The 26,882-nt window shown below is 39.2% G+C and overlaps 1 protein-coding gene and 1 long non-coding RNA gene across 3 annotated transcripts in view; one reads left to right on the forward strand and one right to left on the reverse strand.

Annotated features, from left to right (window-relative positions):
• Positions 1-20,516, reverse strand: part of SLC30A4 (solute carrier family 30 member 4) — a 30,433-nt gene extending 9,917 nt beyond the window's left edge. The window contains exons 1-3 of one of the 2 annotated variants that reach the window (XM_060096771.1): positions 20,418-20,516; positions 19,415-19,919; positions 11,530-11,676 (exon numbers count right to left, since the gene is read on the reverse strand). In XM_060096771.1, the coding sequence (XP_059952754.1) occupies positions 11,530-11,676; positions 19,415-19,805 (538 nt within the window). In that variant the 5' untranslated portion in view covers positions 19,806-19,919; positions 20,418-20,516. Of the gene's footprint in view, positions 1-11,529; positions 11,677-19,414; positions 19,920-20,029; positions 20,222-20,417 lie in introns of those variants that run through there. The other variant, XM_060096770.1, reaches the window with a different exon arrangement.
• On the forward strand, positions 20,310-25,245 carry LOC132488513 (uncharacterized). The gene is made up of 3 exons (XR_009531755.1): positions 20,310-20,502; positions 22,161-22,428; positions 23,999-25,245. It is a non-coding gene; the product is annotated as an uncharacterized LOC132488513 (long non-coding RNA).
• The last annotated feature ends 1,637 nt before the right edge of the window (positions 25,246-26,882 follow it).

Genomic DNA, 26,882 nt, shown 5'->3' on the forward strand with positions numbered 1-26,882 from the left:
GAGCTGCACATGTGCAAAATGAGGTATGTTATGAAGCTATTTATCAAACATTGTATATAATAGCAAACAATTAAAAAAAGTGATTAGTAGGGGCCTTGTAACATGGAATACTATGCAGCTTGGAAAAAAATTAGGCTCTTTATGTTCTGATAAGGAGTCATCTTCAAAATGTGAAAAAAGAAAAGTATACAACAGTATATATGGTATGTTAGCATTTGTGCAAAAAGAAGAAAGAGAATATATAAATAATGATCTGTACATGCAAACTCTGGAAGAATATACAAAATACTGATAAAAACTGATTATGAGGAAAATGGGTGGCTAGGAGACAGGGATGACTTTGCACTATATATGCTTTTATACCATGTGAGTTTTCTACCATGTGAGTATGAAGTAGAAATAATTTTATATCTTTTCAAAATAATAAAAATAGGGCAATGTACATTTTAAAATAATTATTATATAAAACTAGTGTTGACACTCAAAACAATAATAGCAAGAAAATACACACATTTTTTTTCTTTAAAGAAACCAGATATTAAACTTTTAAGTGTTAAAAGTTAAAACAATCTGGAAAATTGTTATCTGGGTCAACTCATTGCTCAAAGTTTAAAGGCAGTTCAAGTATATTGGACTATGATACATTTCTATTCCATCTCATAAATTACAACACAGAAAAACTAGCAGTAAAAAGTTTTTTCCCAAAGACATTTCATTAATGTAGCCAAAATCCTAATAAAATTCTGTGCATCAGCGGGTACTAGAATAAGACAAAAAACATACAACTCCTATTCAAAACCATGATTCATGTATTCCTGACATACTAATTATCATACTTCATAGGAGACACAGGCTTGAAGAAGATAGAGAAAAAACCCCAACTGAAATATACAAAGCTGTGGAGAGACTACCATATCAAGTCTAGACTCTAAGCCCCTAAGGATATAACCAAGTTACATTCCACGTCACATTTACTGTAGCATTCAGCAGAAAGGCTGGCATGTAGCATGTACTCATATATTTATGGATGGATCTGTAGACTAAAGTTAGTTAGGCTGAGCAAGGGAAGAGAAAGGGGTATATATATACAATTAAGAAGGTTAAGCTAAATATGAACAATAATTATTTACTAAATCCCCCAAAACAAGAATAGGTTAAAAGAAAAGAATTAAGCCAAATAGGGACTTCCCTGGTAGCGCAGTGGTTAAGAATCCGCCTCCCAATGCAGGAGACATGGGTTGGAGCCCTGGTAGGGGAAGATCCCAAATGCCGCGGAGCGACTAAGCCCATGCGCCACAACTACTGAGCCTGCGCTCTGCTCTAGAGCCCGTGAACCACAACTGCTGAGCCCACGTGCCACAACTACTGAGCCCGCACGCCTAGAGCCTGTGCTCCGCAACAAAGAGAAACCACAGCAATGAGAAGCCCGCGCACCGCAACAAAGAGTAGCCCCCGCTTGCAGCAAATAGAGAAAGCCCGTGTGCAGCAACGAAGACACAACGGAGACAAAACAAAAACAAAAACAAAAACAAAAAAAACACATAAATAAATTAAAAAGAAAAAGAAGCCAAATATAAGACTGAAAACACATGGAATTTCTTGTCTTAAGTTATAACGGCTGATGGCAACATATACATATATAAATAATATAAAGAAAGAAGAAATAATTTAAAATTTTTGAACTGTAAAATCTCATGTACTAATGGTAGGCTCCTCATTTTACTCATGAAGAAAGAGAACTTTAATTCTCTTTAATATTGGCATGTAAAAAATATCAATCCTTCTCAAACTCTTCTGCAAAAAAAAAAGAGAACTCTAACCCTGTGTCAAGCTTGAAGCTAGCTAGCAATTAGGACACCATAGTTTTAAAGGTGCCTTAATCAAATTTTTAATATGAAATTATAAAGCAATATACTTTATAAAGATTAACAGCTATACAAGTTAATGACAGAGAGATGTGATTGCTTATGGAAATGTAAAACCAATAATTAAAATTTTCAAAGCCCCTTGTAATTAGGTTGGCCATACTTTCCAGTTTTCCCAGATAGTTCCAATTTATGCCTGTTATCCTGGCATAATTGTTAAAAGTGTCCCATTTAACTCTCAAAAGTGTCCTAGTTTGGATGATAAGATATATTGTTACCCTAGTAGGTCTGCCAGATAACATAGCGGATGCCCAGTTAAATCTTCATTTCAGATAAACAACTAATTTTTTCCATATAAGTATGTCCCCTGCAATATTTCAGACATACTGTCATCCTGAGAGAGAGAGAGGGAGAGCAAGCTAAATCTGGCAACACCCACATCCCAGTGATAGTTTTCCTAAACACTGAAAATGATCTTTTTGTGAACTCTCAGATAAGGCAAAATCACATTCAAAATAAAGTAAAATGAAAGTCAAACTAAAGCATAAACAAAGCTCTTGACAAGGAGGATTCCCACCCTTAGAAGGCCCTAGGTCCCTGCAGTTGAAAACTCAGTTTTCCACCACAGTTTTCACCCATGTGAGTAGCACAAAGGATCCTAATGCCTGCCCATAGCTAAGAGTAAGGGAATTCAACTGATTCCTAGAAATTCCCAAAATGACATATTAGGATATTGTTATCAAAGATATGCCTTATTCAGCAATTAATAGGAATATGCCTCATATCTAGTTTCCCTGGTGAAAAGCAAAGACATTCATCTGTTATTTTTTTATTCTAATGACCTGTCAAAATGTCTTCTGAACAGAATACTGATAAATGCAAAAGCAAAAAAACTCAAAATTTTAAGTAGATTTTTAGGGCTGAGATTTATAATTGAGAAGTATAAGGCACAGTAATACCATATAGCTAAAATTCCTAATAGTAGTTGTATGATCATTCTGATAAAATGAAGAAAAAGCTCTTTCACTGTGAATAAATTAAACTTTGGTGAAATATCATGAGTAGAACTAATTAGTGTTTGAATTTTTTCATAGTATTTTAAATATGATGGAATGCAGATAAATATAGGCAGGATTTTTTTTCTCCCACAACGTTTAAGAGAGAAGGAAGCTTTCAATCAACAACCAAATTATGACTTGCTCCAGTCTTCTCATTCTTGCCCTGTTGCCCTGGGTTGGTATCTGGTCACATAACATACAGTAAAATTTTTCAAGATGAAAGGAGTGCACGACAGGTGGATTTTTCATTTTCTAAAGGAGACCCAGGAACTTTCATAAATGAAACGCTGGATTTCTGTGAAAGTTACTACCATATTCATTTTGGACAAACTTGACTAAATGGAAATTTAGCATAAATGAAAAACTTGAAATAGATTTTTATGGAAATTCTAGAAACCTATTATTATAGTAGTTCTAACATATTTTGCTATTTTATTCTACACACAAATAATTATATCACTCCACCTGGCTGAACTGTAGCATTAGAGGATGGAGTAAGATGAATGAATATGTGTTCTTTGTTATAACATCACCTGGGTCTTTTTATTCAGCTGAAATATAAACAAATGTTTATAGTCAATGATATAATAAAGACCAAAATATACAGTGAATTTCACATACAGAGAATAAACAGTTTTGATTTGAATGGCTAATAAATAGTAAGAGCAAAAATTAAATGGGAGAAAACACAGATGATTATCAAGTTTTTTTTTTTTTTTTTTTTTTTTTTTCTTTTTGCGGTATGCGGGCCTCTCACTGTTGTGGCCTCTCCCGTTGCGGAGCACAGGCTCCGGATGCGCAGGCCCAGCGGCCATGGCTCACGGGCCCAGCCGCTCCGCGGCATATGGGATCCTCCCAGACCGGGGCACGAACCCGTATCCCCTGCATCGGCAGGCGGACTCTCAACCACTGCGCCACCAGGGAGGCCCGATTATCAAGTTTTGATAGGATAAAATATGAAAAATGTTTATTGCACATTTTAACACATCTATAAATTGCCAAAACTAGAGGTTTTCAAGGTTCATATGAAGAATATTGAGTCCTTCTCTGACATCCTGTTATTCTCCATCATAGTACCTTATTCTTTCTCTTCACAGCATTTAACACAGTTTATGATTATGTTGTGCTTATGTACATATTTACTGCCTGTCTCCCCACCCTATAACTTTACACATTCATTCAACAGGTAACTTTTGAGCACCTACTCAGTGAATGAGTAACAATCTGCTTCAACTATGTAAACCACACTCAACTCAAGCATATTTGCTTTTTTATGCGTGCTGCCTAGATATACTGGCCTATCATAACTGTTATCTTTGCTAATGCTATGATGCCAATAATGTGTATTTCCCTTAAATTATTATTAACACTTGTCTTTCTGTTGCCTCATAGTAAACATCTAAAGTTCAGGTTTCAGAGGTCTATAAAAATGAATAGGGAAGGAAAGTGGAGACATATTCTCTCTTCTACTTCCTTTTTGCTATTTCTCTTTCCTACATTCTTCTAAAAGCAGATAGGAAGGAGAAAAGAAGGAAATCAGTGAGCTGTACTGGATTTGCCTAGGACCTCCAAACTATTGATAGTATTTTAATTTCACCTCATCCACAGATGAGGATGCACTCAGGATAAAGACATCATACAGGATTTCAGGGGCCCACTGTTGCCACCAGAATGCTAACCTAGACTGCAAAGTTTGTCTTTGGATCCTCTCACCTCCTACTCTGAATCACCTCCTGTTTCCTGCCTTCATACCATTCCCTATAGCCCACACTCAAGGTGCCCAGTGTGCTCCAGTTGACTTTTGGCTATCCAGTGTTGACCACCTCACTCATGTCTTACTCCTGCCTCAGTAAAAATTCCCATTTCTAGCATGTACCTATTCTTTTCCTATAGATGTTCATGTGATATGAAATAACTCTAAGATGTGAGTATAACTAATAGGCATAACTCTTGTCAGGGGTGGGAGGAAGTTGTTAAAATGAATCACTAGGGAGAAGGGTTGTGGGGTTTTTTTTGCTGCACGTGGGGGAAGAGATTTTTTAGCTGAATACTTTCTGTTCCTTTAGTAAGTATCAGGAGAAAAATAACAAACTACGTAGAACTAGCATTATAACCATATACCTACCTCAGGACAGCCATCATCTAGTCAGATCTGCCAAGGTCTTTGTTCAGTAGAATGACACACTGCTACTAAGGTGCCTGCACTGTCACTTCATCATTAGCCTAGGCTGATGATTTTATTACCAAAGTAAATCTTGCTTTTTATTTCAAATACAGACAACTCTTACTTACTTACTACGGTCCTTTCACATGGTCACTATCTTTATCTAATCCATGCAGACTCTTCAGCCCAAGAACTGGAATAGTCATATAAATAAAGTCAACTATACTCATAATCCAGAGAGAAAGATAAAAGTAGAAAGCAAGCAAGGGATTGGGCTGTTCTCTTTAGAATAGCATGTCTCCTGAGATATAGGCTATTCTTCCTAAGGATTTGTGGGATTTCTCCTCAGTGTGGCTTCATCAAGTTCTAAGTTTCAGTAACTTCCAGAATAAGAAGACATACCCAAAGTCAAATAAATCCAGGCATTTAAAAATAACTCACATATAGTTCCTACCCTGCTCTCCCTCTTCCCACAAAAGAGCTGCCATTGTAGCTCAGTGTAATGTAATAAAGAAAGAAGAAAAAGAAAAAGAAAAACCTTGAATGATTTTACACAATCTCTGAGTTCACATGAAGGAAAGAAAGTACCAACAGAAATGGACCTGACTCCTGGGACAGCAAGTTTGGCTTACCCCTCAAATCTAAAACTACCTTTCTCTCACCTTGACTGAATGATTTTTGCTAAAATAAATTTTGTTATATTGTCCCAAAAGTTACCAAAGACCTGAGTTAAAAAGCACATCTTTAAAAATTGTTATTTAATCATCAGGGTGAATCATCTTATTCTCCTCCTACCTAGCTGAGACAGTTTTGCTAAGAGGATAAGAATTCCAATTAGGGGGAGGGGGGAAGGCAGGTAGTTTTGGAGCATGGAGCATTTTGAGAGATATAAAAAGACTGGGTAAGATGATAAACTGGCAGGTAGAAGAGGGAAGGAAAAGACGACTGGAACTAACTTTTACTGAGAATTTACTTTGTGCCAGGTACCATGTTAGGAACTTATACATTATCATACGTATTTTACAGTAGAAACCCATACTTAGATTAAATCATTCTTCCAAAGGTCATACAGCTAGTAAAAGTGCAGATCTCAGATGTGAACCAAAGACAATTTAACCACAAAACTCTAAAAGAGGTTAAGTACCAAAACAAATAGGATCAGCCCCTGACTGAGATAAGGAAGAAGAAATTCCCTTCTGACTAGTTTCTTAATTTGTCCAAAGGACCTATAAGCCAGGCTATATAACCCAGCTATGTTACAGATCAAATAAATTTTTATAGTTTGTGAGCACAAACAGATTCAGAATTACAGATAAATGTTTTCAAGTCCCAAATATTTTTGTCCCAAAATTTCAAAAATACTCCTACTCTCAGTTTAGAAATTGGTTTAATTTAACCCAAACACAAATGATTTGTGGATCATGAGCTATATTAGATTATCTGTTTCAGTTTTCATAACCAGATTTACTCAGCTTGAATATGCAACAATTTGATTAATGATATCTTATACAGCACTTATTAGTGCCAGACCCATGGAGTTTAATATTTTCTGTTCCTCTCCCTACTTAATTCATGGTCTAGAAGGAGACATTGTTTCATAAAAATATCTATAAAAATGTGATAAATGCTATTAGGCATGTATAAAATGTTATGAGAAAACAAAAAGAAAATTTAGGGTATGGTACTACTACTATCTGACTCTCATTCACAGACACACACCTCCAGTATGCTGTCTTTGCATAAGAAAGGGTGGCAGGGAGCGGGATATGAACATATATACGTATTTTCTTATACTTTCAAAAGGAAATGCTGGAAGGACAGGCCAGAAACTAATTAAAATGATTGCTAATTAGGAGTGGGGCAGGAGGATGGGTTGGAGGGGACAGAATGAAAGCGAGGCTTCTCTGAGTAAATCTTTTCTTTTAAAAAATAATTTTTGACTTTTGTACCATGTTTTATATATTTACAAAATAAATCAACAAAGAAAAAACCAACTCCTGTCCTACCACCCATGCCATTAAAACAAAGCAAATTCAACAATACAGTAATAAACCAGAAGTTTCTTAGGGGGGATTCCTTCTGCAGTGTTCTTTAAGACCTGAATTCCCAAGTCTTGGTAGTAGAGGTCAAAAGAGGCACACTATCTAAATGTGTCCAATGTAAACAAACCTTTCCCTACAGAACTTAGAGAGATTACTCCTGAAGTGGTGGAATTTTACAGCACACAAGGACAGCCACTGCTTTGGTTTATAGCTTTATTCAATTCTACATATCTTTGTTGTCTTTTTAATCCTCCCCACATCATAAGTTTTTCTTCCATTACTTCAAAGAGCAGGATAAGTGAAATAAGTCTTATCTAGATATATCCTTATAAGCTTTTGTAATACAAAGAAGAAAAAGAAGATCCCAAAAGGCCCTGCTAGTGTGAGGATGTGATTCCCTCCCTAGCTCTGGAAATACCTGTCTATATCTTAACAATTCTCTTCCTTTTATTTTTTAGATGACTTAAAAAATTTTAGATAAAATTCAAATAACAAAATTCACCACTTTAACAATTTTGAAGTGGACAAAGTCAGTGGCTTTTAGTATACACACAGGCTGTGCAACAATTACCACTATCTAATTCCAGAACACGCTCATCACCCCCAAAAAGAAACCCTGTACCCCTTAAGCAGTCACTCCCTTTTATTTTGTAAGTCTTTTTCTGAGGTTCTTAATAATACAACTTTGGACCTTTGGATTATTCTTTTATAGTTTTAAACTTTTTCTTCCTGTTTTAATTTTTTTGTTCTGTATTCTGGGAGACCTTTTTTTTTTAACTATTAAAAAAAATGATTGAAGTATAGTTGATTTACAATGTTGTGTTAATTTCTTCTGTAGAGCAAAGTGACTCAGTTATACATATTTATATGTTCTTTCTCATATTCTTTTCCATTATGGTTTGTCAGGATATTAAACATAGTTCCCTGTGCTATAGAGTAGGACCTTGTTTATCCATCCTATATATAATAGTTTGCCTCTGCTAATCCCAAACTCCCATTCCATCCCTCCCCTACCCCTCCTCCCCCTTGGCAGCCACAACTCTGTTCTCTATATCTGTAGGTGTGTTTTTGTTTCATGGATATGTTGATTTGTATCATATTTTAGATTCCACATATAAGTGATATCATAAGGTATTTGTCTTTCTGGGAGACTTTCTTTTTTTTAATAAATTTATTTATTTATTTATGGCTGTGTTGGGTCTTTGTTGCTGCGGGTGGGCTTTCTCTAATTGCGTTGAGCAGGGGCTACTCTTCATTGTGGTGCGTGGGCTTCTTATTGCAGTGGCTTCTCTTGTTGTGGAGCATGGGCTCTAGGCACACGGGCTTCAGTAATTGTGGCTCATGGGCTCAGTAGTTGTGGCTCACGGGCTCTAGAGTGCAGGCTCAGTAGTTGTGGCATACAGGCTTAGTTGCTCCACGGAACATGGGATCTTCCTGGACCAGGGCTCGAACCCGTGTCCTCTGCATTGGCAGGTGAATTCTTAACCACTGTGCCATCAGGGAAGTCTGAGACTTTCTTGATTATATTTTCTAGTCCTTCTATTGAAAAAAACTTTAAAAAATTTTAGTAATATTTCAATTTCAAAGAGCTTTTTCTATATGTTTCTTTTTCAAAACATTTTACTGTTTTATTATTCTGGGTATATTAATAAGATAATTGAAAACATTTTCTTCTGTTTCTTAAGTCACCTCTCTTTCCTGTAGGACAAATTTTTGTTTTGTTGTTTGTTTTTTAACTTTCTTTCATGCTGCTGGTTTTTCCCATTTTCTGAAAGATCCTTGGTTGTCCGTTCACATATAGGGTAGTAGGATAGGGAAACTGTCCTTTGCAAAAGGGAAATGCTAGAAGGATAGGCCATAACTATTTAAAATAGTTACTAATAAGGGGTGTAGAGCAGGGAAGACTAGGACAAGTGTATTACTTTAGTGTGAGTATGTGGGAAACCAAACTATAAGGCTGGAGAACCCTGAATTCTAGTATGAAAAAGAATTATTTTGGAGCGTCAACATTCACACTAAAAGCCTCAGCTTTCTCCAAACATTTGGTTCATTTTCCTTCTGGAAGAACTATGTGGTGTTTACATGGGGGAAAATGCGGACCGCCTGAGTGGAGGTGGCGGTGGGAGGAAGGTAGGGACACAGTGGACTAGTGGGAGCAGTCTCTCATTTGCAGTCATTCAATTAGTCTTGTTTTCAGCCCCAATTCTCACTTCTGCCATCTCTGTCCCTGAGTCTTCTTTGGAGTTCTGTTGGGCTGGTCCAGTTCTACCCTAGTGTTCTCCAGGCTGCTGCTTCTTGGCTTGTTTCTTTCTTCAACCCACTCCCTTCTACTTTCCAACTTCCAGGAATTTCTGGAAATGTCTTGTTGATTGGTGACTCAACCATTTGCTTCTCTGTGTTGATTTGGTAGTTTTTATTTCAATGGACTCTCAAATGCTGACCTATAGTCCACCATCTTGAAGTAGTACTTTTAAGGAAAGGGAAAAAAATTGACTTTCTATAGAAATGTACAGAAATACAATAGGACCAGTCAGTTCTATTTTCTTTCATCTTTTCATAGTACTTGTTATCCATGACTATCTAGATAAACACTAAGTACTTCTCTGATATTTAATAGAATTTTCATGATTATGGGTTCTTAACTTATCATTTGTAGAACTTTCTATGTTCTGGTATTGCATGTTTCTGGGGGAGAATTCCACTGTTTTCATTAGAATTCCAAGGGGTCTATAACCTAAGATGAATGCACTCTCTCAAATAGTGTTAGAAGGTAAAAATCCCCATTCCACGAAGCTATGTTTTAGTTTTGATCTTAAATTGCAGGTGTTTAAATCACACAAAAAAATTAAAGTTTAAGAATAATTTTGAAGTTTTTTAAAAACCCCAAGGCAATCAGTAAACAAATGGATGTATAATGTGTCAGCTAGAAGTGGGAGTTTTTTTAGGAATACATTATGTGTTATTCAGTTGCTTAACAAATAACAGAAAGGCCTCACTCAGGGCTTTACTGCTCTTGTACAGCAGCTGAGGGTGCTGAGAAATGGGGATGCCAGATAATTTCCCAAACTTATGACCTGGATAGCTACTTGGAATACAGCCATTCAGGTAAAATGTCAAGTTTTACACTAGAAGACCCAGCTACTAAATTATAGGAGACCTAGAGTTGAGTTAAGATTAGGCTAAAAAGTAACAAAGAAGGGGAGGAACTGATTGAAATATTAGCCAAGAGTGTCAGTGTCTACACAAAATAAAACTACAAGATGTTAATTCTGATTCTTTAAGACAGGTTTTGCTGAAGCTGCCTAAATCAATTTTTGGGTTCTAAGCAAACCCAAAAATTGGTCATATGGCACTTCATATACTAATTCAGGTAATTGTTTTATATGTATTTTAACAATAAGTAAAAATAAAAAAACCCACTAACATGGCAAGAAGAGTTGTGTGGATAACAATGTGTGATTTTAACCTCTCTTAATTAAATATTAATATTTGTTCAAAATAGGAAAATATAAATATGTGTGCATTGTTAAAGAAAAAAAATTCAATGACACTTATTAAAACATGGTAAAGAAGACTTTAATACAGTTGGGGGGAAGCTGTCAAGATTGGTATAGGGAAGCCTTGTTGAAAACAGGCCAGGGTGATGAGACATCACCTGGGAATAACCCATCAAATATTGAGAATGGAGGTTCTGTTAAATTGGTTTGGCAGGGTTCTTCCTAAAACTAGATTTTACAAGGAAGTACAGAGATGGGCTTGGGAGACAGCTCAGGAGACGGACAAAGGTTTGGTCAAGCAAGGAATCTTTGTTAGCATTTACAGTTAATGGCCACAATGAAGGTCAGCCATACAGTATGTTATACATATTATAGTAGTGCCTAAAACCTGGGCTATAAGTCGCTTTGGTTGGAATACCTTAAGAGAAAGCAAAGCTAATGCTCATTGATGAATTAAATCCATGTGGTTTTGCTTGGTTCGATAAACTGAAGGTAAACTTTTTTTCTGTTAATGCCTTCAGGACACAAGGAACAACATTTGAAGATTAATGATTACCATATAATTTTTTTTTTTGGCCACGCTATGCAGCATGTGGGATGTGAGATCTTAGTTCCCCGACCAGGGATCGAACCCATGACTCCTGCAATGGAAGTGTGGAGTCTTAACTGCTGGATTGCCAAGAAAGTCCCTGATTACCATATAATTTTATATGTGTAAACTATTTAGCTGACTGAACTGAATGTACCCTGGAAGATATATATCTGAATGAATCTTATTTGTCTATTTTCATTTGCTTTGTTCAAACAGACTATCACCAGAAAGATTTCAGTTAATCAAAGGTTATAGTTCATTGTGGTTTTACTATAAAATTTTATAAACCAAAGAAACACCCAATTACCTACCTAAGCGATGAAATCCAAAGGTGAATCTTTTGGTTGGTGATTTTGAAGATAGCCACAAAGCAAGCAGGGTCAGTATGATGGCACTTAGGTCAGTTAACATATGAAGTGCATCTGTCATGATTGCTAGGCTATTTGCAATGTATCCACCTGAGAGTAAGAGTGACAGGAAAGAAGGAATAAGTTAATTAAAATAATAAACGTAAGCAATCAAACCAAAAATATGCAGCATCCTACAAAACATGAACTTCTAACTAAAGTTAACTTATCCTATTGCAATTAAGTCAAGGTATCCTGAAATTTTATGCAAAACATTAACTATGCATATTGTTTTTCTGGTGAAGATGTCCATTTCCAGGAACAGATTCTCTGAGGAGTAAATGACCTTAAAAAATTTAAGAGCCACTAAATGGGGGCTGACACAAAGAGAAGTTTTGTGTTTTAGCAATACAGCTTTTACTCAACCTACTAATTCTACTATTAGACAGTGAAATTAATAACCACCATATCTAAATATTACAATAAAGCTGAATAAAAGGTAGGTATTCACTTGTTTGGGATGGTTTGAACATAAACTGAAGAAATTCACAAAATGATTCATTAGTTCAAAACAAAAGATAAAAATTAACTGATTCTCTTAGATATAAACAGCAGTGTCTCTTAACAGAGGGATAAAAGATGGTATTTAGAATACAATTTTTTATATCAGTTTTCCAGTATTACGTGTTATTATACATAATAATAATGTGTATATTTCATATATGTGGGTATGTATATTTATATTTATGTATTTTATATATGTGTGTGTATATATATATATACATAATAATATATATATATAATATGTGTACATATATACATATATATGTACTTATTTATGACCATTATGGTCAACTAATTTTCCTAGCACCATAGAATAAGTTTTTATAATATAATACAGGATATTCAAACTTTTATGTATATCAGAATCACCTGGAAGTTTTGTTAAACTATAGACTTCTTGACCCCACTCCCAGAATTTCTAATTCAGTAGGTCTAGATGGGGCCTGAGAATTTACATTTCTAACATGTTCCCAGGTGATGTTGATGCTTCTGGTCTTGGAACCACACTGAGAAACACTGTTATAATGTATAGCAGAACTTCACGATCAGGATGTTGTGACACATAAGTGTGCTGAGATGTTGATTCCCCTATTCCTGGGATGGGTATGCAGAGTCAAGAGCAGCAGGAGAACTGGGGCTGGTGATCTTGTAGTCACATCCATTTACTCCAGTGTGCTCTATAGAAATATCATTTTTTATGTATTCCTTTACATGAAAAAGCTGGAATCACTGACAGAAAATACAGCTTGGCGGTTAATAACATGGGGCTTTGAAATCTCAGAGACTGAGCAAGTTACTTACCATTTTTGAGGTTCAGTTTACTCATCTATAAAATAAGGATAATACCCTAAAGCCACACTGTGCAATAAAACTGAGATGATGGAAATGTTCTATCTGCACTGGCCAATGGAGCAGCAACTAGTCACAGGTGGCTTTTGAGAATTTGAAATACGGCTAGGGCAACTAAGGAATTGAATTTATTTAATTTTTGTTAACCTAAAGAGCCACATGTGATGATCACCAGCAAAAACAACAGAGTAAGGACCTATGAAAATCATCTCCTCCATAAAAGCCATAAGAACATGGGCAAAAATTGTCCAAATCAGCATTCTGAAAACTATGGAAATTAAACAAAGGCTGATACAGGTAGCATTTATTCAAGGAAAAAGGCTGAATCTTGGTAAGAAGCTCACTAGCTCTGTGGCATTTTAACTTGCCTTATACCCAATCTCCCCCTCTTCAGTTCTATGGTAGCCTTGAAAACTAACAAGCAGCAATCAGTGAAAACCTCAGCCTGGCAGCCACTGCAAGGAATAGGATGGCGTTAAGAGTTCCTTAAAAGCTCCATTGCGGACTTCCTTGGTGGCGCAGTGGTTGAGAGTCCGCCTGCCGATGCAGGGGACACGGGTTCGTGCCCCAGTCCGGGAATATCCCACATGCCGCGGAGTGGCTGGGCCCGTGAGCCGTGGGCGCTGAGCCTGCGCGTCCGGAGCCTGTGCTCCACAACAGTGAGAGGCCCACGTACAGCCAAAAAAAAAAAAAAAAAAAGCTCCATTGCCAGGAAATTGTCATTATTTGACCTGTCTGGTGGTTTCCTGGGAGACTATACTTGCAAGGCTCTTTTTATTTGACTTGACTTGGAGCTTGGCCCTGGTGCAAACCCCGGTCAGTGTTTGTCAAAAACAATCAGAGGCAATTGTTTAACATAGCAGCTGCCTGAAGCAGTAATAAGTGTGTATCCTGTGTTCTGAAATTTTACAATGATGTACCTGGTGTGGGATTATTTTCATCCAATTTTGGCTTTTATTGACTATTTTTTTTTTTTTTTTGGCTGCGTTGGGTCTGCGTTGCTGTGTGCGGGCTTTCTCTAGTTGCAGAGTGGGGGCTATGCTTCGTTGCAGTGCACACGTTTCTCATTGCGGTGGCTTCTCTTGATGCAGAGCACAGGCTCTAGGTGTGCGGGCTTCAGTTGTTGTGGCGCACAGGCTCAGTAGTTATGGCTTGTGTGCTCTAGAGCACAGGCTCAACAGTTGTGGTGCACGGGCTTTGTTGCTCTGCGGCATGTGGGATCTTCCCAGACCAGGGCTCAAACCTGTGTCCCTGGCATTGGCAGGTGGATTCTTAACCACTGTGCCACCAGGGAAGCCCTATTGACTCTATCTGGAATTGTATACCCTTCAGTTCTGGGGAATTTCTTTTTCTTTTTTTTTTTAGAAAGGATTCTCCTTTTTTTTTTTTTAAAAAAAATTCATTTATTTACTTGGTTGCGCTAGGTCTTAGTTGCAGCAGGCGGACTCCTTAGTTGCGGCATGTGGGCTTCTTAGTTGTGGCATGCAAACTCTTAGTTGCAACATGCATGTGGGATCTAGTTCCCTGACCAGGGATCAAACCTGGGGCCCTGCATTGGGAGCGTGGAGTCTTAACCATTGCGCCACCAGGGAAGTCCCTGGGGAAGTTTCTTAAACTATGTTGTTGATAACTTCTTTCCTTCTGCTTTCTCTATTCCCCAGACTCCTATTATCTGGAATTTGAACTAATATACTAATTTTCTTGCCTTTTTTCTCCCATTATCTTCTCTTTTTGCTATATCCTGTGAGAGATGACCTTAATTCACCTTCTAATTTGTTTGGAGTTAAAATTTTTTTTAAATGTTTGTATTATTCAAAAGCTCTTTTTTCTACTCTGAATTTCTTTTAAAAAGTAGCCTATTCTTGTTTCATGGATTCATGATCTTATTTTATCTCTGTGGATACTTATTGTATTATTATACTATTGTATCTGACTGGCTCTTAAATAGGTTTTAATGAACTTTCCTTATTTTAGCCTTCCTCTTTACCCACACTTATAGGGGTACCTGGTACAACCAATTCTGGGCCTGCTTAGGGTTCTCTAGTGTAGTTCTCAATTGTAGTCCTCAGGGTCAGCAGTATCAGCATCTCCTGGGAACTTGTTAGAAAATCCTCAGGGCCTACCCTACCCCAGACCTACTTAATTAGAAACTCTGGTCCAGCAATTTGTTTTTTAATAAGTTATCTAGGTGTTTCTGACACATTAGTGTAAACTAGATTGGTTCTTGGCTTTCCCCACTGCTTGTTTAGGAGTTGGCTTTCTTGGGTCAAGTCAGTTACCTCTTTTACCTGATTCCTTTCTAGTTTGTGTTGCTAGAGTCTCCTCTCCAGTTTTCCCCACCTGTGTGGAGATATATATATATATATTCCATATATATATGTGAATATATATTTACATGTATATGTATATATATGTGTGTATATATATATATGTGTGTGTGTATGTGTGTGTGTTTATGTGTGTATTTTTTAAATCCTTTTATTGTAGTTTAAGAGAGTACAACTAGATGCATGAGTTCATTTGCCATCTTTACCTGGAAGTCTATTTGCATTCATTCTTTAAGTTTTTTCATTCCCAATAAAATGCAGTTGTTAAAGCAGTCAATAAATGTTACTAAATCCAAAGGATATTTTAGTTCTCATCTTATCAGGCCTCTCACCAGCTTTCACTTGCTTATTTCCATTTTGAAATACTCTTTTCTTCAGTTCTGGGATACCCATTTGCCTTCTGCCTGACTTCTAAAGTTGTAGTTCCTCAAAACTGGGGCTCTCTAGATAATTTCTTCTATTGCTATGGCATTACATACTGTTTCTCTCTCTGCCTTGACCTCCCTTCTGAATGACAGACTTATATATAACAGCTCACTAGACATCTTTACTTGTTTATTTCACATACATGATATTTAACATGCCTGAAACAACCCTTGAGCCCATGCTTAAATCCTGCTCTGTATTTTCTCCCTGGTTCATAACTGACATACATTCCCATATGCTCAGCTGCTTAGGTAAGAAATTTCAGAATCATTCCTGATACTGCTCTCCCATCAACTCTCACATTCAAACCATTAGCCATTTTGCCATTGTTACCTCTAGAATGTTTCTCAATCAGTACATTTTTCTCCATCCACTCTAGTTCAAGCCATAATCATTTCTTGTCTGGACCTCTGCAAAAGTATACTTGCTTCCACTCTTGTACCCTCCAATCCACTCTCCATATGAGTCAGAGTAATCTTTTAAAAAGATAAATCCCATCATGTCAATCTCCACACCAAAGCAGTCACTGGCTCCCCATTGTACTTAGAATTAAAGACTAAACTCATTTAATATGGTCTATCATGACCTCCCTGGTCTGGTCCCCCCGTCTCTTTCCCTCTTACTTACTACATTCTGGCCAAACTGGTCTCCTTTTTAGATCCTCTTAAAGAATTGAAGGTTTTAGGAGTTTTGAACTTGCTGTTCTCTTTGGTCGAAAAATCTTCCTCCATTCCCTTTGCTCAAATAACTCCTAATATTCTTTTTTTGGTTTAACTGTATGTGGCTCATGCATAAACCATGTCCTGCTGGACATGTCTAAACTATGTCTTATAGTATCTTGTTCTTTTTCTTCACAGTACTTAAGACCATTTGAGTTTTAAATTTACTTGTGTATTTAATACCTGTGTCCTCCACTACAGGAAGATATAATGTCTTCCAAACATTAGATTAAGTGTTTTAGATAGTAGGGAGCATAAGTTTTGTTCTCCATTGTATATAGTAAGTACTTAAAAAATACTTGCTGAATGGAAAGAATTGACCTTGCCTAAGGTCTCAGAGCAAATCCAAGATTCAAAATCAAGTTTCCCCTTTCAGATCTTTAAAATACTTCATTTTAAAAATTACTCCATACTTCCTAAATAAGATGCTTTATTTCTAAGTGCTTTTGACACACATTAATAAATGCTCTACTGTATACAATTTAATTCTATGTAACATTCTGAATAATATTTTTAATGTCTATTCTAAGTACTAGCATCTCTACAGTGTTTAACAAAAGATTTTCATATTTGAAAATAAAGTTAGCGTTTGAAAGGAAATACTTATTGTAGCTTTCACAAAACATCATTTACCAAGTAAGAGATTTAAATAATGGTAAGTCAGGACAATTATATCTTAGTAATTTTTATAGGTGTAAACTCTAATTTTAAGGGGGAAATTGTGACTGTGATTTTAACTTCAAATATTAAATATTAACTTCAAGAATCACTAAGTCTGAATGACTCAATATTCTAACTGTGAATTTGGGCAAGTCATTGACTCTTTTTTAAAAATAGATTTATTTATTTATTTATTTTTGGCTGCATTGGGTCTTCATTGCTGCACGCGGGCTTTCTCTAGTTGTGGCGAGTGGGCTTCTCATTGAGGTGGCTTCTCTTGTTGCGGAACACAGGCCCTAGGTGCACGGGCTTCAGTAGTTGTGGCTCACGGGCTCTAGAGCGGAGGCTCAGTAGTCGTGGCACACGGGCTTAGCTGCTCCGCAGCATGTGGGATCTTCCCAGACCAGGGCTTGAACCCATGCTCCCTGCACTGGCAGGCGGAGTCCCAACCACTGAGCCACCAGGAAGCCCCAAGTCATTGACTCTTAATCTGCTGACCATGCCTTATCTGATCTGTTTCACTTCTGTCTTTAATTCCTTCATAGCTTAAACATTTATAATTCTCTAACAGCAATTATTAATTAAACAAAATTTTATTGAGTGTTTACTCTGTGCTAGTCATTGTGCTAGGTGCTGGTAATTCAGCTTATATTTCAGTGGACACTGATATTAAACAAGTGAATACACAAACAAGATAATCTCAGGTGCTGAGGGCTTTTAAAGCTGGGGAAGGAACAGGGGAGAAGAGAGGTTGACTTTAGGCAGTTGGAAAGGTCTCTAAGAGGCATCTTTTGTTATGAGACATGAATGACAAGAAGGCAGCCAAGAGAAGATTTGGGAAAAGGCAGTCCATATAAACCAGTGCTTTTCAAATTGCAGGCCGTGACCAATTTGTAGACCATGAAATCAATTAAGTGGGCTGGGACCATAATTGAAAAAACAGTAGAACACAGCACATGAAGTAAAATTTTTGTTTTAGTTATTCATATATTTATACAAATGTATATGTGTGTGTACATACATACATACGTATGCGTGCATGCCTACACGGGTCACAATGTTAAGTGTATTTCTTACTACAGTGAAGTCAAAAAAGTTTGAAAGCCAGAGGTAGAGAGACCACTCAGTCTGAAGGTCTTATGGGCAGGAAAAGAGCTTTGTGAGTCATAGGGAGAAAGAAGGCCAGCATGGCTGAAGTGAGCACTGGCGAGAAGTGGTATGAAAAGAGGTAGGAAATGTATATAATTTTCCTGCACATAACCTCCAGCCAGCATCTTAAATCTGGACTGCCACCTTTGTTCTTGTCATGGTTCATCATTAAGAGAACACAGGAGGGAATTCCCTGGCGGTCCAGTGGTTAGGACTCTGCATTTTCACTGCCGAGGGGCCGGGTTCAGTCCCTGACCCGGGAACTAGGATCCACACGGTGTGGCCAAAAGAAAAAAAATAAAAAGAGAACACAGGAGAATAATCTCCCTGCTTTAATGTCATTTTATCAATTGTCACTAAAAGAAGTTAGCAGTTACACTAATGTGACTCTAAAATTAATATCTAAACTGAGCATGTATTTTATAATAAGATTGCATTACTTGAATAATTAAAAAATGAAAAATAAAACCAAGTTCTATAAAACCCAGGGGAGACTTCTGGCCTTCAGATCCTCCTTATAATGAAAAACGGTGAGGTTGGTTAGCATTATTTAGCTTTGCAAATTTCTTGAATATAAATACAAAAGGAAATAGTAAGAGACCACTTAATTCAAATGTAGAGGGCAAAAAATCAAGACAACAGGACTGTAGATGTAGCTCTTCAATTACCCACTTAAGTGTCCTCATAATTTATTAATATTTAACCTCTGGGCCCTCCGATCTCTTAAAAAAGAAAAAGGTGGCGCAGGTGTTCAGTAAGGTCCCTTCATACTGTAAAATTGTATGACTCTAAATAATTGTAGAATCATTTTACTATTTTAAACGTTGCAAAAATTAACCTGGTGTTTTATCAGATTTTTTTTTTTAAAGAGGAAGTTACATGATACATAATGAAGATAATGTCCTTAACTTTACAGTAGATGACACAGTGTTTGGAGAATCAGAAGAAAAGGGCAGAGTTATCTTTGGAAGTTTGCTGTACCTAGGTTGATCTGCACTTTGGAACCGTGAGGCCTTTTCACATCACCAGATCAGTACATTGATAAATAACAAGCTTCCTAAAAAGAAAGTTTAAACGCCAAGTTATGTGTGACTACAGCTTGACAAAGACTCTCCAGGCAAGGTAAATGGAAAGTGAGTTGGCAACACAACTCACCTACAAGTTCTCCAATCATGAAAAGCAAGTAAAGAACGGCAGCAATGGTCAATCTGGTTTTCACCTTTCTCTGCGTCAGCAACTCTCTCTGTTTGCTGCAGTTGTCACAGGGGTCCACCTTCAAACTCAGCTGACTGTTGGCCAAAGGTAAGTCCTGGTCCAGCAAGGAATCATCGTCGGCCTGGAGGGCCGGGTGCGCCCCGTTAACAGGCCTTTCCGGGGTTTCAGAACCATCGTCGGCCACCACAACTCGAAGTTTGTTAAACCGAGAAAGCCCCTCATCCCCCACCTCGTCCGTGAAGTCAAAGGCGCTGGTGTCATTTAAAAACAGCGGCGCATCATCCTTCCTCAGCAGAGATTTGAGGCGCTTCCACACGCCGGATCCGGCCATGGCAGAGGCTGTGCGGCCGCGGCGCCGAACGGCTCGGTGCAGGCGGACGGCCGGCGGCTCCTACTTCACCCGAGTGCCAGTTCCCGATGGCACTGCCGCGCGTCCCTCCCCATCCTGTAGAAAACGAAACTCATTATAAATTAAAAGCGCCCCAACAAAGCCCACAAGTTCCGAAGCCCGAGGCGGCGGGGGAGCCGGGGCTCCGAAAGGGGGGAGCGCTCTACCTGGGGCGCCGCCGCGGTGCCGCCGCTCATCTCCCCGCCCCTGGCCGGCTCGGTGGGGCCGGCACGCACAGCTCAAACCGGGGCTGCGGGGCTGCGGGGCAGCGGGGCCGTCCTCGCGCCTGCGGCGCCCACAACTCCAGGCCGGCTCCCCGGGTCTGACAGGTTCGGGGTCAGGCGCCCTCGGCCGCCGCCCCTCCCCGCCCTGCGCGAGGCCGCGCGCGTGCGCCGGAGCAGCCGCGGGCGAGGCGCGCGAGGGAGGAGTCGGCACGAGGGCACGCAGGCCCTGAGCGCTGAGCTGGGGCGCCCGCGAGGGACGGGACAGGGGCGCCCCTCGTCCCGCTCCTGGATGCGGATCCCGCGGGCCCGCCTCTGCCCGGGGGACACTCACAGGCGAAGCCCTAGTCTCCCGCGCGGCTCTTCCACTTCCCGAGGCTGGGAGGCATGAGCGGATGGAGCTGGAGTCCGCGGGCTAAGTGGGTAGATTCGAGCGGTCCCGCCCACCCGGGGCTGGGCGTTGCTGCCGGGAGTTCGCCCCACCGAAGGAGGGCCTAGAGAATCCTGGGCTGGGATTTGGGTTTCGGATGCTCGACAGAAAACGAATTTAGCATTTTCTTTTAAGTGGGTTGCTCAGCCGCTTTTGTCTCCTCGAATTGCTGCCTCTCTGGCAAATTGGCAGAATTTGCTGCACAGTGAGGTCAGCTTGGAGAGGGCAAGGCTTGTGGTCGTCAGCAGTTTTGTGTCCTGCGTTATATTTACTGTTTTTTTTCAGCAAATGTGTGTTGTCCTCTGTGTGCTCACCTCCAGGTTCCTTTTGCCTCCAAGGTATTTACAGTATGGACTAAACCCCAGCACAGAAAATCTAGTAGAGGTATCTGTACTGGCCGTTGGTTTTGTTTAACAACAAGATTTAAAAGGAATTAAGTTTTTAGTAGTAGCTTCTAATTTAGATCTACATTTTAAGGACAAAATGAAGTGACAGTAAGCCCCGCCTCCCGCTTCTCCAGCGATTCCCTGGATGGGTCTTAGGGGATTCGGAGGCCTTAAAATTATGTGCAAAATTTTGTGGGTATATGTATTTTCTTGAGTAAGTCCCTTAGCTTTCATCATATTCTCAAATGGGCACTCAAGATTTAAAACAACAACAACACTGTTAGAAGAACTCATAGATCAAGCCTCTAGCTTCTACTTGGAGTTGAATTACAGTGCAAACTCCCGTTTATCCAACGTTTATAAATGTATTTTGACAACAGTCTACATGAATTACCAAATTTCAAGTTACAAAGAATACAATAGAAAGTCATATGAAACATCATTTTCCTCTGAAGATCCGGTGATACTTTAGAATCTTGCATGTCTCTGGTGCAAGAGCAGCAACTGTTTTTGGAATCCAGGGCAGTCCATCACTTTTGAATGCCCACAATATTCCTGCAGAGCTGCAGCCATGGGGGTCAGGTCTAGGGAACTGGGGGTCAGAGATCCCCTAGTTCCCTAGACCCAGAATACTCAATAGCCAGGGGACCCAGGTCATTATCGACAGACGGGTGAAAGTTTCCTGAAGGTTGCTTTCTTAATTCCAAATATCTTAATCCACCCAGATTGGGAGTCGTTTATTTGTTGTTTTTACTTTTAGTTTGTTATATTGCCTGACATTCTACTAATGAGAGGTACAAATGAATACAGCAAGTATTTCAGGAATGTGATCACTCTTTAGTATACATTTTGCAAATGAGATTCCATTTAAGGAATGGGGATAGATGTTTTTAAAGCAAGATGAGGCAAGAGCATGGATTTTGGGGGGGTATTTACAGTAAACTTTGTTGGGAAGGGCTGCAGCTCTGCACCCCAGTTTATTTTTACTATTTTGTGTACTGAGTACCTAGAGAGAGTAATGGGAGGACAACAAAAACTGTAGGGTATTTTAAGGTATGTCCACAAATTCTGTGATATGCTTCCCATCAATAGGTAGAGCTTAATTCCCCTTCCCACTGAGTGTGGGCTGCTCTTAATGTATAACTTGTGGCTCATTATGAACAGAATATGGGTGAAGTGACAGTGTGTGACTTATAAGACGAGGTCATAAAAGGCATTGCAGCTACCTTCTTGTTCTCACTCTTGGATCACTTGTACCTAGGGAAGCCAGAGCTATCATGTCATGAGGAACTCAAGCAGCCCTGTGGAAAGACTCACATGATGAGGAACTGAGGCCTCCTGCCAACAGCCATATGAGTGTGCCATATTGGAAGTGGATCCTGCAGCCCCAGTAAAGCCTTCAGGTGACTGTAGCTTGGGTGATGCTGACTGAAACCTCATGAGAGATCCTGAGCAGAATCACCCAGATAAGCCACTCTCAGATGACCCACAGAGACTATGAGATGATAAATGTTTATTGTTTTAATATGGTAAGTTTTGGAGTAGTTCGTTACACAACAATAGATGACTAATATAGTCTATATCAACTTTCCTCTGTACCAGGAAAGATACCTTTCTTAGTCTTTTATCACATGGGCTCTTGTTCCTAGGCCTGCCTTGGGCTAGTGGCATGGTTTCTATCATTGAACTTTAAAATGGGCTAAATAGATAGACTTCTGTGAATAGTCTTGGAATGTAACCACCATTTTCAAACTTATGTCTATGTATTCAGAGTTTATAACAGTAGACAAACCAACTTTTGAAACACACCAACTTTTGAAACACTTTTGAAACTCAACCCAATGTTGAGTACTGCCTGCAATTCTGCTAGCTCTTGTTAAGTATGCCATTCTTTTATAAGAGACTTAATACTTCTTTTTAGTATGAAGAGCTTTTCTGCCTGGGCAAATGGAAAAAGTTGTCAACGATTTAGGCTATCTCTTAACTAGGTAACCCATAATACACAGATTGTTTAGTTAATAGCAGAGGCCTGTCATTTTAACTGCAGGATGCATATCTTGGGGCAGTTAACTGGAATAGATGCAAAATACCCTATGTCAAAACCTGTTTTCTGGCCTAGATGTCTCTTAGAACAAATGACAGTGCTAAAAATAATACTACAGCTAACATTTACTTAAGGCTTTTTTATGTGCCAGGCACTATGCAGGGGACCTGATTTACCTGAGCTCATTTAATCCTTACAACATCACTATGAAGAAGGTATTGAAGGTATTCAAAGCATGGCTCTTGGAGTCAGACTGCTTGCGTTAGAATCCTGGCTTTACATCTTAGAGTCCTATAATTTCTGGCAAACTATTTAACCTCTTCGTGCTTCAATTTTCTTACCTATGAAGTGGGGATGATAATGGTACCTGCTTCACAGGGCCGTGATGAGGGTTAATGGATGTAAAGCATGTAAAACTTAGCATACCTAGTTCCTAGCACATGGTGAACGCTCAATCAATGCCAGCTATTACTATTTTTTTAAGTAGGTGGAAACATGGAACCTCAGGGAGATTAAGTAACTTGGCCACAGTTGTGAAGCTAGCAAACAGAGCAGGAACTCAGTTCCCGATCAGTTTGGTTTCAGAGCTCAAGCTCTTAACCATCACTCTACACTGCCCCTCTCGGTTTCTTTCTGCATAAAAATGGAATGATCTGCAAAAAAGCATCTAGACTTCTTGCGGTATGTTAGGAGAGATCCCTGTTTCATATATGAAAGATTTGCCAGCACCTGGAGACCTCTGCATTGTCCGGTGAAATCCCTCTTGGGAATGGAGGGAAAAAAAGTGGAAAAGTTTTTTTAAAACTGAAATGTGGAAAAGGTGCTTCATCTACTTAGGTGACAGGTTCAAATGCTGCATATTCCCCATGATGAGAACTCCTTTCTCCATTGGAGTATGTGGCGATAGGAGGTTCCCCTAGGTTGTTTTTGGAAAGCGTCCCCTTATCTTTTTCAGAAGGGGATGAAAGCTGTTGGGTGGGCATGAACAAGGGTTAGTGACGTGATACACCACTACGGTGAACGTAATCATTTCTTCTTTCTGTGGGTTACTCTAGTAACAGAGAGGCTGGAGATTCAGTTTAACCCCTCCTCCAGGGAAGAAGAAGAAATACCAGAAATAGATTGCCTGAGGACAGGCAGTTGCCTTCTTGGACGGGGAGGAGATAAATGAGAAGATCTCTGGCCCTGGAGACCATCTACCCTGTCACCAACCTGTGAGCCAAAACCTACACTTAGTCAAGTTCATTGTTTTCACATCTTTGTTTTTGTCTTTGCTTAGTGCTTAAATTAAACATTCCTATGGATTTCTGTAACCATGTCTGGCTGAAATGAGAGGGAATAACGAGGTCCCAGCTGGGACGGTAATTTGAGAACTAAGCACGCCAGTCTTGGAACCTGGAGGTGGTGGCTGGGCTGAGGGAGCTTGAAGGTGAGGGTGGAACTTGTAGAACCTGGTTCAGCTTCTAATTTTGCCATCCATTCACTATGATCTCTAGCAGGGTACTATTGCTGAGCTTATTTTCTTGTGTGTTAACAGTGGAAAATAATGTTTGTCCTACCTATTTCATAGGGACACTGTAAGAATGCAATGAGATTTTGTATGTGAAAGCATCCCCTTACCTACTTCACTAGTGAGAACTACTAAAGACCATGCCATCTGAACCAAATTGCAAAGCAAGGGTACAGACAAATGCTGGTCATGAAATATCTTCCACTTGTGCCTGTCCTTTTTAAGGACTGCTACACTCCATCCTTGGTTTATTAATAACATGTTTTGACTCACTTAGACCTCTAGGCCACCACCACATACGTTTCACTGTTAAAATTCCTTTATTTCTCTCCTAGGCTCTGTTTGTGTCCATAGCACCTAACATTGTGCTCAGAGCAGGAACCGTGTAAATACACGTGGATTAATAGATGAAAATATTCTGGTTATAGAGAGCTCATCCATGACTTTAAATTCCCCTCTAACAAACATTTCTATTTCTTTAAGCTGGTGTGTAAAGTCATTTGTAAGAAATTCTTATTGGTGAGGTCAGTGTGTCTCATAATAATTAGAGATTATTGATACACTAGTAGTCAGTTTGTGTTTATACTAGACTTATTTCAAAGAACATTATAACGTTTATGAATCAAGCTGGGACAGAGAAGCAACTGCAGACAAAGTGACTCTTTTGTGGCCTCTGACAACTGGTGGCTTTAAACAATGAAGACCATTGTATAAGAACTCCCTCCAGGGGTTATTGTGAGGATTAATTAGATTAAAATCTACAAAATGCTTTGACTTTTTCCCAGAATTCTTTTATAAATAAAGATGGTTTTAATTTTTTTTAAGTATCTTTATATTGGTCCTCCTAGAATCAAATGAAACAAGTTCACCTACTGTTTAACTCTCTGTATTCCCTGAAGCAAAAAGCCAGACTAAGCCAACCTAAATTACCTTTAATGGTTTTAAGCGGGCTACCAGTGCACACATGACTGAGCAGAATTTAGTACCCTAATCACAAAGATCTTGGTGTATGATTTACATGACACAATAATGCCTTGTAATCACTATGCTACATGGTCATTAGATATAAGTTACTGTAATTATTACAGCTATTTTATACTGAGCAACAAAGTTTTACTCTCCTGTTTGTTATTTATATTTTAATAACTCACATTCTGCTCATTTACAAATAGGGTTTCAGGCAGCCTTCCCTTTAGTAGGTCCTCCCTATCTTCAAACATTGCAAATGTTGAAAATTTTCCCTGATACCAGGTACTGTTCGATCTTCATTGTTTACACAGAAACACATACAGACACCAGATAAAAGACAGCAGTCCTAGATCCAATTCTCCAACAGTTGAGGTTCCTTGGGAACCACTTTAACTCAGTTTCTTGGTCTCCTTTGTCCCCAGTGACCCACCTGGCCCATGCAATCCCTTCCCCTGACCCAGAAGGAGCCACTCTGCACATTCTGGTTGACGGGCTGGAGGCAGCAGACTCTCTGGAACAGGCCCACATGAGGTCTGGGGAACAGTAGGACAAGAGGCCTGTTGGGGGGCTTCCCTGGTGGTCCAGTGGTTAAAACTCCGAGCTCCCAATCCAGGGGGCACGCGTTCCATCTCTGGTCGGGGAACTAAGATCCCACGTGCCACATGGCGTGGCCAAAAAAAAAAAAAAAAAAGGCCTTTTGGGTAGACCACCCCAAAATGTGCCTCGATGGCATATTATTTATTTTGAATTAAATTAATGGCCAACAGAAGAAGGGACACTCTGAATCTTCTGTCTTCCCGAAAGCAGAAAATAAATCTCTCATGTGAAAGGTGTACTCCCTGTGTCTGGAGATAGGACACCTTTATCGCCAAAGGTAGGGAATTTGGGCTGAGAAGACTATATAAACAAATCTTACTACTTCTTTAGCTTACTACCCTAAGCCCAAACTCTGTTTTTTGGTTTTTTTTAAAAATTTATTCCTCATTATAACTCAAGGAGGGAAGTACCATTGTCTCCATTTCACAGATGAGAAAATAGAGGCTTAGAGAGGTTCAGTAACTTGCCCAGGCTGTCCAACTCTGAAGCCCAGATTTTTAACCATGAGGCTCCATGACTCGTGAGCAACTTTAAGAAGTTTCCTTAAACACTGTCAAGAACTTTAGAAGTGAATGTGCACCCTGTGTGGGAACATAAGAATGGACATGGGTTGGGAACCGAGATAGAACGTGTGCTCAGGTTCCTTCTCTGTCACTTAACACTGTGCCCTGAGGGATATTATTATCCTCTTGGACCTTGTTTTCTCCATCTGCAAAATGGAGATGATCATAGTTCTTCTGTTGTAGGATTATTGTGAGAATTGAAAGAGGCAGCACGTGCAGAGGACCCTGCTCCGAGTAGGAGTTCAGTATGAGCTATAGTTTCCCTTCTCCCTGCTTCCCAATAAGTTATTCTAATTTTGA

This window comes from Mesoplodon densirostris, chromosome 4, assembly GCF_025265405.1.
Source record: "Mesoplodon densirostris isolate mMesDen1 chromosome 4, mMesDen1 primary haplotype, whole genome shotgun sequence".
NCBI lineage: Eukaryota > Metazoa > Chordata > Mammalia > Artiodactyla > Ziphiidae > Mesoplodon > Mesoplodon densirostris.